The sequence below is a fragment of the Artibeus jamaicensis genome, unplaced genomic scaffold, assembly GCF_021234435.1.
Source record: "Artibeus jamaicensis isolate MK-2021 breed Jamaican fruit bat unplaced genomic scaffold, CSHL_Jam_final contig_723, whole genome shotgun sequence".
In the NCBI taxonomy this organism is placed as follows: domain Eukaryota; kingdom Metazoa; phylum Chordata; class Mammalia; order Chiroptera; family Phyllostomidae; genus Artibeus; species Artibeus jamaicensis.
Window position 1 is genome coordinate 2,311,683 of NW_026521938.1, and position 11,850 is coordinate 2,323,532.

The 11,850-nt window shown below is 49.1% G+C and overlaps 1 protein-coding gene across 1 annotated transcript; it reads left to right on the forward strand.

The window, feature by feature from the left end:
- The first annotated feature begins 6,887 nt into the window (after nt 1-6,887).
- ZNF135 (zinc finger protein 135) lies at nt 6,888-8,297 on the forward strand. The gene has a single exon (XM_053672107.1). It carries the CDS (start codon nt 6,888-6,890, stop codon nt 8,295-8,297), a length of 1,410 nt encoding a protein of 469 aa, XP_053528082.1.
- The last annotated feature ends 3,553 nt before the right edge of the window (nt 8,298-11,850 follow it).

Consider the following 11,850-nt stretch of genomic DNA (forward strand, 5'->3'; position numbering starts at 1 on the left):
AGAATCATTCCTTCTTTAAATGTGCAGTAGCTGAAGCCCTCAAGGTCCGCAGATTTAAGGGACTCAATCTTAAATGGCTAGAAGACTTTGTTGGTACCTTTAAGGAACCCAGGACTCGGATTTACTGCTTCTTGTTTCTCTCCGTGGCCGCTGACTGGCCGTCGGGATGCCAGGCCAGGTCCCACCCACCTAGCTGTGGGTGGGCGGCCCAGAGTCCAAAGCAATCGTCTCCTCTGACTCCAGGGTGAGAGCCCAGACAGCCGTGTGAGGAAACCCGTAAGAGAACAGCACGAAGGCAAAACTACCACAACCAGAAGTCCCCGAATCTCCTTAAAGCAACACGCCCCATCCAAACTAGTGCCCAGAGAGCCAGACTGCTTTTCCCAGAAGGCCTGACGGTGCAGACCTCCAACCAGTGAGACACCCAAGATCGGGTCAGGACCAGACATGGGCTATTCCGGGACTTGTAGTCCAGACACTCTGGCCAGCCCTAGGCAGCACTGAGAAGGCTTTTTCCCACTTTAATTCCGAGAGGCTACCGTTGGGTATGAATTCTGAATTTTACAAAGTCAGTGTCGGAGACTCTGCAGAGTTTGTAAAACCCGGGCTTGAGAATCACGGGTTACAAGGACTCACGTGACACCAGTCTCCGCCAAGCACAGATATCAGATACCTAGGACCCCGTATACTTCTCCCAGAAGGGCTGCAGCCGGGGTGTTCCTCACTACGGTAGGAGACAGTGGGCGGTAGGAGACAGTGGGCGCTTCCAGACAAATTGACAAAACGAAGGAGTTGTGGTCCACTGTTCAGGACTTGACCTTCCCCAAAGAGCTGTGCACCACACCTCCCAGAAGGCCATGCGGCAACCCCGAGGCTGGAGGCACTGCCTTGGATCTTCAGATTTCGGCAAAGATTTCAAATATGCCACCTACGCAAATACACCATACTGGAACGAATGAAAATAAATGTCACGAGTTTTCTTTGTATTCGAAAAAGACTCAAATGTTATGTCCCTGCCGGAACTCCCTCCGTATTGGGAGGGAAATAAAGTGTGTACTGCTCCACCCTGACCCATGCTTTCTCTGTTTCCAGGTATGAAACCCAAGGGAAAAATCGACCTGTTTCCCCATAGCTCTCATTTCTCCCCCTTTTTGGCACCTTCATCTTTATGGGTATCTCCTCCCGGTTGGGACGACGACTGCGAGAACCGCCGTGCTCCAGGCAGGAAGTGAAATTTATGAAGACATCAGTACTGTTACCTGGTACAGGACTTCGGTAGCTAATACTCCCACAAGAGGGAGAAGCTACAGGCGAAATTCTCGCGTGGCCCTCCAGGAGTTGTAGTTTGATGCCCACTGGAGTAGACTCAGTCTCAGCGAATAGTGGATGTGACCTTCGTCCTGCCGAAGTATGACAGAGACTGGAGTGGGACCTTTCAGGTGAAACTGTGATGCTGAGGAAGGAGGAGTCTGTGAGCAGGACTGGGATCACAGCCTAACAGTTCAGGCTGCTGCCCTGAACACCTAAACGACCAGACAAGGGTGCGACTCCCTCTGGGTGATATAGTTCGAGCTCCCACTGATGCGATGGCCGCGGCCTTTGTGCGGCCATCTAACACTCAGCGGTCCCGGGGCCAGTGGACTGGCTGAGTCCGCGAGGGCAATCCGATTCCGACCCTGCTGCAGCTCCTCCGAGGCCCGTGTGGGGGCGGGGCAAGCTGCACTAACGGAAGGTGAGCGTGCGGCCACCTGGGAGCTGTAGTTCGCTGACTGCTGGCGCAGGCGCAGTCGTGGCCGGCAGCGACCAGGGCCTGTGTGCTGTCGTTCTGCCTAAGAGCAAGATCCAGAAGGGACGGTGGGTCAACCGAGGTCGGGCTAGTCGGGGTTCTGGCCTTTTTTTCTGGGGCTCCGGCTGTGCTGTGACCCGAACCGTGTGTGATTTGTGACAAGTCCATTTGTTTCTTGGGGCCTGAGGCGGTTTTCATCGGCAGAGGAGCGGCGAGTCCAAGTGGGTGGGACCTGGTAGAGTTGGGGGTTTCAGGGGACCAGAGGACGATTGGTGAGAGGATTCCTGTCTTTGGCACCAGTGGTCAGGCTTCCGTGTCTTGGGGGGCACAATCGGAGAGATAGCCAACCCGACCCTTCAGAAAATAGAGTCAGCCTGGCCTGCATCCATCGCCCGCTTTAGTGGGGTTGGTCGGGATTCCCACCATGGAATGCAATGCAGCCTTGCCTTCCTCAGGGGGCTTCTCTTCGTAATGAAGGAGACCAAAAACACAGGGTTTTAATCCAGGTCGCCCGGGACAGGCTCATTATATGAAACTTACTGAACACTGACTGCATGCCAGGCACCATCCATGCTCCTCTATTAATTCACCAAACGGGTTTCCTGAGTGTCAGGCCCTGTTTCTGTGTCCACGAACCTCTGCACAGAGAAAACTCCCACCCTGACTTCTGCAGTGAGGACAACACAGCACAGGCAGGATGAGGCAGAATTGGGATGCGCAGTCAAGGTCATCAAGGGAAGATGCAGCAGTAGAGGAAAGGCATCCTACCTTAGGCCTGAATTTCATTTTGGGCAATCAGACAGCGTTAAGCTTGTAAACCAAAAACATAATAGTATGTATGCCTTTGATGCTAAATAGGTGCTCACTGATAAGTGAGGCTTCCCTCCCAGCAGAAGACGCTGTTATGTGTAAACTGCTGTTCTGCTCCTTTTTCACTTTCTCACACTTGAAGTCATGCAACAGCCATGTTGGGTAACCACCCTCATTTGAGGAGAGAGAGAAACTGAGCCACATTGAGGAGCTGTCTGCCTTCTTGTCATGATAACACCCTGGAAGTCATCTGCAACAAGATGTCCCTTGCCCACTGCGGTCCTCAGTTTTCCTCTCTTTGGAATGATGTGGGTAAATCTGAGATTGTTCTTCAACAGTGCCTGGAATAGCACAGGCTCACAGCCAGTGCTTGGGAAATGCCAAGCTGAGGGACACTGCTGTTGGGGTCTTGAGGGACACTGTGGGGGCTGGGCTCCAGGGTCTGGCAGCCACAGCTCCCCCTACCTCCAGATAGGGGTTCCAACACTTGGGGTCTCTGGTAACCATAGATGCCAGCTCAGTCTCACATTCCCTTCCCCCCAGAGCTGCCTGTAGAGACACCGGCTTCCTGCAAGAGACCAGAGGAGAAGGGAATGACCACTGGGCTTCTGGATTCGGGGTGCCTGGTGAGTACACCACCATCCTCACAACCCAGCCTCACAGATTTGAGAGAACCCCCCAACAACCAACTTGGCCTTGTCTCACATTGCCAGCTGCTCCCACCAGCAGCCAGTGCCAAGCTTGCTCTGGCTGAGGAAAGCCCTGTGTGATATTCCAAGAGCAAGTGACCTTTGAGGACGTGGTCATGGACCTCACCCAGGAGGAGTGGGGGCAGCCAGAGCCCACACAGAGCCTGCACTGCAGTGTGATACTGGAGACTTGCAGGTTCCTAGTCTCCGTGTTTAAGGGCACACCCATGCCCCTCATGGTCTCCTCTGGTTTGGACTGTAATTCTCCTGGATTAAAAGTTGGGGTATGTCTAGGCATTCAGCGCAGATAAGTCAGATGTGTCTTGGGCCTGAGGGAACAGACTGTTTTGATTTAGGAATTATCAATGAGGATGTTTCCCCTGCACGTTACACATGCCACCCGAAAATGCCAGAGGCAGGATATGTCGGGTAAGAGGGACACACTGGGTCCCAGAACTGCAGAATCCCAGGCCAGAACTGGGTTTTCCTCTATTGCTGTCGGGAGCCCCCCTCCTTCTTCACTTCCTCCTTCTGTACCTCTTTCTGCCACCATTCACACAAGGGTACTCCCATCTTGTTTCCGCCACAGGGTCCTCACCACAGTGGTCATTGTAGCCAGTGGGCAATGGAAGAAGAGCTCTCTCTGGGTGGACAGGCTGGAATCACAGGCCCCTCACTGAGCTAGGGGTGAGGGTCAGGTACTGACAGTGGAAGGACATGAGTCTATTACCACAGTAAACTTCGGTCTTTGAGGTTACCAGCCACTTGGGTCCTGGAAGGCTGAAAGTCAGTGAGCAGAGGATTGGGAAGGGCCCTGGGACATAATTGCTCATGCCCTGAGTCTCCCCCTGATCAGGACATTGGCTCCCGAAGCACCCCCTCATCTGCTTGCTGGAGCAGGAGGTGGAGCCATGGCCAGTGGATGAAGAGGTTCCACAAGGTGTGTGTCTGGGTCAGATGACAGTGTTCAGGGCTGGGAGGATCCCACTCACCCCCAAAGGTCTCTCTCCATATCTGATCTCAGATTCCTCAGAGCAAACTGACTACTCAATTTTTACTGAATGCTCACCAACCACCATTCTACATGAGTGAGAACAGTTCTTGTCTTCCCTGAATTTACATTCTTGGTGAGGGAGAGAGGCACACAATAAATAACTAAAAATATAATAGCAACAGTGAATAGAATGGTGACAGAGTGTGATGAATGCTGAGAAAGTGAAAGTAGGTGAGGACGTGGAGACTAGAATTAAGGGGAGGACTTGAGCAGAAAGATGAGGGAGCCAAGATGACATGGAGTTAAAGCCTAAACTGTAAGAACAGGGCCCCCGTGAAACAATCTGGGAGAACAGCTTCCAGGGGAAAGAAACGGCAGGCCCAGAGGCACTGGGGGGCCAGGGAGTGCAGGTTCCTTAATGAGCAACAGACACTCCACCCTCGGTGCTTTAAACTTCAGTGCTCATGTATGACTCAAGGATGTGTCATGGCTCTAGGCCTGGCTCTTCCACGTGCCTGTAGATTGCCTGGGTGATTCTGCTCTTTATACCTGCTGTCCAGCTCCTCAGACCAACAAGCACCTCTGTAAGAAATGGGCGTGTCTTCACACTCTAGCAGACAGTTCCCACTGGTGTCAAGCCATGACCCCATGTAAGCAGTAGCCCATGGCCAGTGCCCCAGAAAGATGCACCACGTGTGGGAGGGAAGTCATAGCAGGGGTTCCCCTCCCGCGAATAATAACTAGCCTTCAGTCCAGTCTAGAGTGGCTCAGTTGGTTGGATGTTGTCCCCCATGACCAGGTGCAATTCCTGGTCATGGCATATGCCTCGGTTGCCAATTTGGTCCCTGGTCAGAGCATGTATGAAAGGCTGCCAATCGATGTTCCTACCTCTCTTTCTCCTTCCGTTCTCCTCTCTAAACAAACAAATAAGTGAAAAAATAATATTAAAAAAATAATAACAACCAGCCTTTGCCCAGTATATTAGTCTCCTATTGCCACTGTAATGAATTATCATAAATGCAGTACTTGAAGTAACGCAAATGTTCTTACAGTTCTAGAAGAACCAAGTCCAAAACGGGTCTGACTGGGCTGCATTCAGGGTCATCAGAACAGGGTTCCTTCTGGAGGGTCTGGGGAGAATCCATTTTCCATCCTTATCCAGCCTCTCGAAGCTGCCACATTCCTGGACACACGGCCTTGTCCATCTTCAGTGCCATCAGTGGCTGGTCAGATCTTAATACATCAGGACACCCTGACCTGTACTTTCCTGCCCTTCACATTTTAGAACTCTGTGGTTACAGGGTGTCCACCTGAAAAATCCGGGGTAATCACAGTGATGGACTAATGGCAAATGATTAGCAACCATGATTCCTTGTTCACATGCAAGGTCATAGAATACTCCCAGTTCAGGGCTTAGGTTCTTTCCAAGACACTATGCTGACAAACGCACTTGACTGGACTGTTTTCTCCCCCTTAGCTTTTCAATGGAATGTGGCATAAATAGGAAATGTGCCTATATCACACACCTTTACACCAGTCCACTGTTGGGGTAGAGGCTGTGTACCAGAGCAAAATGGCCCTCGTACCAGGAAGAAGTGGTGGGGGGAGAGGAGGACTGCATGTGCTCTTTGTTTAGCACATCTGTTCGTGCCTACTGTGGATAGGGGTACACTGGTTAGTAAGGCGGGCAAAGGCCCTGCCCCGGCATCCTCCTAGCTAGTGAGACACAGAGTAAACCATCTCAAAGGGCTACACCACAGTCATTTATTGATTGTCCTGGTGATAGTTCAGTAGTTTGCACTTTGGGGAACTGATGGGTTTCTTTACATCTGTGGTGAGGTGGTACAACAGTGAGGGCCCTCCAAGATGACAGTGGTTCTGAGCAACAGGAGGAATGAGTGGTCCTTCTCACGTGGTGGCTTTTCCTCCATCACCACCTGGCATGGTTGACGCTGTGTTAGCTGGGGCCTGACCATCACTCTGCTCCCTCCAGTCCTGCACGTCTGAAGTCTCACTATCTCCTCAGCATCTTTTCTTGTCCAAATTCTCTGTGACCACCTTGCCCACTCTATCTTTACCCCTTAACACCAACTCCCCTGCTCTGTTTTCTGTACTTTCCCTCTGTCTTCTTTTCTTCTGTGGTTTGTAAAGCTATATGGTTTCAAAACACAAGCCACTTGTGTTTGAAACTTTAGAAACTGTCACTTTAATTCTTCCAACCACCTATCCACAGACAAACTCTTATTCCCAAAATAGAGATTCAGGGACAATTCCATTTTTTTTGTTGTTTCTTTCAGACTAAGAAACCAGATCAAAAACCAAACGCCAGCTGCAAAGCAAGACATCTCTGAAAAAATATCCAGCAATGTCCTGGTAGAAAGGTTCCTATGGTATGGTCTGCCAGGCTATAAGCCTGAAGACGCTGAGGGCCAGTGGGAACAGAGTTGTGAGAGTCTTTATTGCGCTGGCATTCAGGCGTGACAGGCGTGAAGCATGTGACCACATCCATTCAGGAGCAGCAGCTGGGGAGTGAGCTTGGGGAAAATTGAAGTCTGAGCCCTGATCTCCCAGTTCAACCCATGACTCCTGCAAGGCGAGCCTCCCACATATGGGGATGCATAGAAAAAGGGAGACTCCCAACTCCAATGTCCAACAGAAAACCTGTGCAACAGAGAAACCCTACCGATGTCAGGAATGTGGAAAGCCCTTTAGTCACAGCTCAGCGCTCATTGAACACCACCGAACGCACACAGGAGAGAGACCTTATGAATGTCATGAATGTGGAAAAAACTTCCGAAACAGCTCAGCACTTACTAAACACCAAAGAATCCACACTGGTGAGAAACCCTATAAGTGCATGCAGTGTGGGAGGACCTTCAACCAAATTGCCCCATTGATCCAGCACCAGAGAACTCACACGGGTGAGAAGCCCTATGAGTGCAGAGAATGTGGGAAGTCCTTCAGTTTTAGGTCCTCCTTCAGCCAACATGAGCGGACTCACACAGGCGAGAAGCCTTATGAGTGCAGTGAATGTGGGAAGGCCTTCCGGCAAAGTATCCACCTTACCCAGCACCTGCGAATACACACTGGGGAGAAGCCCTATCAGTGTGCAGTGTGTGGCAAGGCCTTCAGCCACAGCTCATCCTTGACTAAGCACCAGCGAATTCACACTGGTGAGAAGCCCTATGAGTGTCATGAGTGTGGAAAAGCCTTTACCCAGATCACACCACTGATTCAGCATCAGAGGACACACACAGGAGAGAAGCCCTATGAGTGCAATGAGTGTGGGAAAGCTTTCAGCCAGAGCACACTCCTGACTGAGCATCAGAGGATTCACACTGGGGAGAAGCCCTATGGGTGCAACGAGTGTGGAAAAACCTTCAGCCACAGCTCATCCTTAAGCCAGCATGAACGGACCCACACGGGAGAGAAGCCCTATGAGTGCAGTCAGTGTGGCAAGTCCTTCCGGCAGAGCACACACCTCAGTCAACATCAGAGGATACACACGGGGGAGAAACCCTACGTCTGCAGTGACTGTGGCAGGGCCTTCAGCCACAGCTCATCCCTAACAAAGCACCAGCGAATCCACACTGGGGAAAAGCCCTATGAGTGTAATGAATGTGGCAGGGCCTTCAGCCAGCTCACTCCACTCATTCAGCATCAGAGGATCCACACAGGAGAAAAGCCCTATGAGTGTAATGAGTGTGGCAGGGCCTTTAGCCAGAGCTCCCTACTCATAGAGCACCAGAGAATCCACACCAAAGAAAAGCCATATGCATGCAACGAGTGTGGGAAGTCCTTCAGTCACAGCTCATCGCTGAGCCAGCATGAGAGGACACACACTGGGGAAAAACCATATGAATGTCCAGATTGCGGAAAATCCTTCAGGCAGAGCACTCACCTCACGCAGCACCGCAGGATCCACACTGGCGAGAAGCCATATGAGTGCAGGGACTGTGGGAAGGCCTTCACACACAGCTCTTCCTTGACCAAGCACCAGAGAACTCATACTAGGTAGAGATACTCTATATGAATTGGGACATAGGGAGCCTTAAACCATAGTTCATCCCTTCCAGCACTTGACCCAATCATACTCATATTCAAGACAACACATTTGTACGTATGCCGTCACACATAGTAGACTCCTCAGGTCATCTTAATGGGGATGTGAAGACAGTGTTGAAGACCTTCAAATGAGTGTCCATCAATGATCTATTATAGAACCCAGAAAAGGAAAGCTGGGATGCCCTATTCCAAGTGGCTTGGTTGGAGTGTCATTCCATAGCTAAAGGACTGCAGGTTCAATTCCCAGGCAGGGGATATACCTAGTCTGTGCATCTGATCCCTGGTCCAGGCACAGACAGGAGGCAGTTGGTTTTTCTCTTCTTTCCACTGTCCCGTCCTCTTTCTGTAAAACCAGTGGGAAAAAATGTCCTTAGGGGAGATTTTTTAAAAACAAAAAAGAGAAGGGGGAAAATGTATTGAATTTTGGCATGACTTCTAAGGATTCAACAGATTCCAAAATTTAGATTCTCAAAATGGTGTGAATCCCAACAAATGTTTTTCATGTAAGAGAACCAGATGCAGTCCAACTTTATCATTTCACATTACCTTTTTGAGTAGTGCTTATGAATGGTACAGATTGATGCTGATATTCCCTGAAAACAATACAGCAGAGTGTTCTACACATGCTAGTGGAATCTGTATGGAATCACCATGCATATTTGCCTGTCTTTGTACAAATTTTCTGATCTATGTGTAAATTATTTATTCAAGGTACATAGCAACTAATCTCACATATTTGAATCCCATATGACATGCATCATTTGACAATAAATTAAGCCTTATAATAAGCCCTGTTGGAGAAATTTTATATAGGAACTCTTGAAATTTAAGTTCCACGGAGTTTTCCAGGTTTCACAATGGTTTTGCTGCTCTTTTCTGGTTATAAATTTCTTTACAGGATTTATGGTCATTGGGCAGATGGTGTCATTGCACAAAAAGACCAAGATTTGTCCTAAGTCCCATTTCATAAGCAATAGGACTTCCATGTTGAAACCTTATATTTTGCAAGATTTAGTTATCTGTGAAGTGTACAAATTAATTTGTTCTTCAAGCACTTTTTAATTGATTCTCATGGTGTTTAATAAGCTTTCGGGTTTTTAAAGATAATTTAACTTGAAGGTCCACGGTATTTCATGGAAATACTAAAAGCAGTGTCCCAAAACAACCATGACCCTTAAATAATTCCTTGCCATCTCTGACTATTGCCACACAGCAATAGAAACTAATAACACTCTGGGAGATTGTAATACAAATACAAGTGGGTTACTCTTGCTTCATACATTCCAGTGGTTCCTATCACTCCAGATAGAGACAACCCTCACTGTGACAGACAAGGTGGTGAAAAATTGGGCATCTGCCCACCTTTGGGTCTCAGCCTAACCCGGGTGTCTCTCTGCTGGCCACACAGATCTTGTTTTTCTGAAAAACTGTCTCTCACACTGGGACCCGTGACTTTTTGTCATATATGAAAATCACTAGCGTGTATGTTATGAATGCAGACTCTTGAGCCTTGCATGCCAACAAATGATGCCAAATTTGGGGGGTAGGGGTGATGAGGCCGATTCTTGTATCATCTATCTGCTGTAAACACAACATTCTGCCTTTCTCAGGGACTTAAGAAACACGCTTTCTGCTGATTCAGGGACTGCTCCCTCTGTGTGTCACTAGTTCATGCCCACATATCCTCTCTCTGATACATAAATCTTTTTCCTGGAACTATTTCCAGAGACTTTGTAGTACCCATGACAGTCATTTCTGTTTATTTTAAAGACTATCATTCTCAAAAGACTAAAAGTGGAGGTCACCCTTACCAGCCCCTGTGGGATTAGGGCCCCATCTTATGGCCCCAATTGACCTAAATTATCTCCATAAAGGCCCTATCTCCAAATAGTCACATTGGGGGTTTAGACTTCAACATGTAGTTGCAATTCCGTTTATAATGGTATTTAAAGATTTCTTCCCATGAAATGCCAGGTTACCATGTATGTGGTTTACCTTTCCCTACACCATGAACTCTGCCTGTTCCTTGTGTCAGTCTATCTGGGTCTGCCCCTGGCCTTCCAAATATTTTACATCCCTTTGAGTCACGGCTCAGTGCCCTGTGGACTACATTTTTCAGCTTTCCAAATACCATTGGTGAGATTTGGGTCACCTTCTGATACTCCCTGTTTGCTGCACTTTTGTCAATGTTCCATGTGCCTGCACATTTGGGTAGTTGTTGAGACCCTCAGCACACACCCTTTGCTGCTAATGCCTGGCTAATCCAACTTCCCCTAAGAATGAGTGGGAACATGTTATTTTTTGTCTGTTGAGGAAAGAAAGCATCCACTTACAAGCTTTACCATGTCTCCAGCAGGATGGTGGTAGTGGTTAGGGGAAAGGCAAAACCTGAAATATTTTCAGTACGTTTGTTTTTTTGTAGTGGTTTTACAACAGCCATTCTGAAACTATTTTAGGATGCAGTAAATTAACATGTCATGTTTTGAGCTGCCAGTATCCTCACTACTGAGCCCAATTGCATTTCCCAGGGGGAAATGCCAGTGGTGCGGGTGTCCCTCAAGGGGGCCAGTGTCCCTGGGTCAGAGCGTTCAGGACACTCAGCCAGGACCAAGACTCACTGAAACACCTCTCTCTATATATAATTCACAGAGGCTACATTTGAGTAAGCGTTTGAACCTGAAGAAGGGCGCCGGTGGACAGTTTGGCACAGTACAGGGAGCCTGGGTTTGAAAAATCTAGGAGTTATAGAAAATCACGATTTCACCAACCTTGTCCACCAGGTCGCGAACTCCGACAACTAGCGCTTTCTATTGCTGCCCCAAAAGGCTTCGAGGTACTGTGGCCCTTCCAGTTGTAAGGAGGCAGTAGACAGCTACAGACAATCCAACTCACCTGGGAGCCACACTTTCTGGAAGTTGAAGTCCAACGCCTTCTGGGAGTTGACGTCTAGGCTCTCCCGTTTAATGCAGGTCGCACGTCGAAGGTTTTTTCTCACTACATTTCCGAGAGGCTACTTCCTTATGCTTTCGGGCCTCTGGAACGGCGCAGTGGGCACCTCCCAGAAACCCAGGAGTTTAAGAATTCCCAGAGTTTTAAGGAATCATGGTTCCTTAAAACTAAACTTGTCCACCAGGGGGCGCAGTTAGCCACCTAGAGCCAGGTTCTACTTCCCAAATGAAGATCGGATGCCCGAGTGCCCTTCCCCATCGAGGGAAGGAATAGGGGACTGACGGATTACAGCGGGAGAGGTGACCTCTGGGAGTGCTAGAGTTGGCTTCCCCACCAGGCCAAGGCCGCTCCTATAAGTGTTAATTCCTATAGTTCCCAAGGGCTACTGTTGAGCGGGTGCCCTGGCATTAAGAAGGCTGTGACCGCAGCTCCACAGTGTCGTGGAATCGTGTTTACATTAACGTGTCCACCAGATAGCAATCTCTGACTCCTACTATTTCTCCAGGAAGGTTCCACAGTACCTGTTCGGTTGTCCTTCCTGACAGTTGGACACAGTA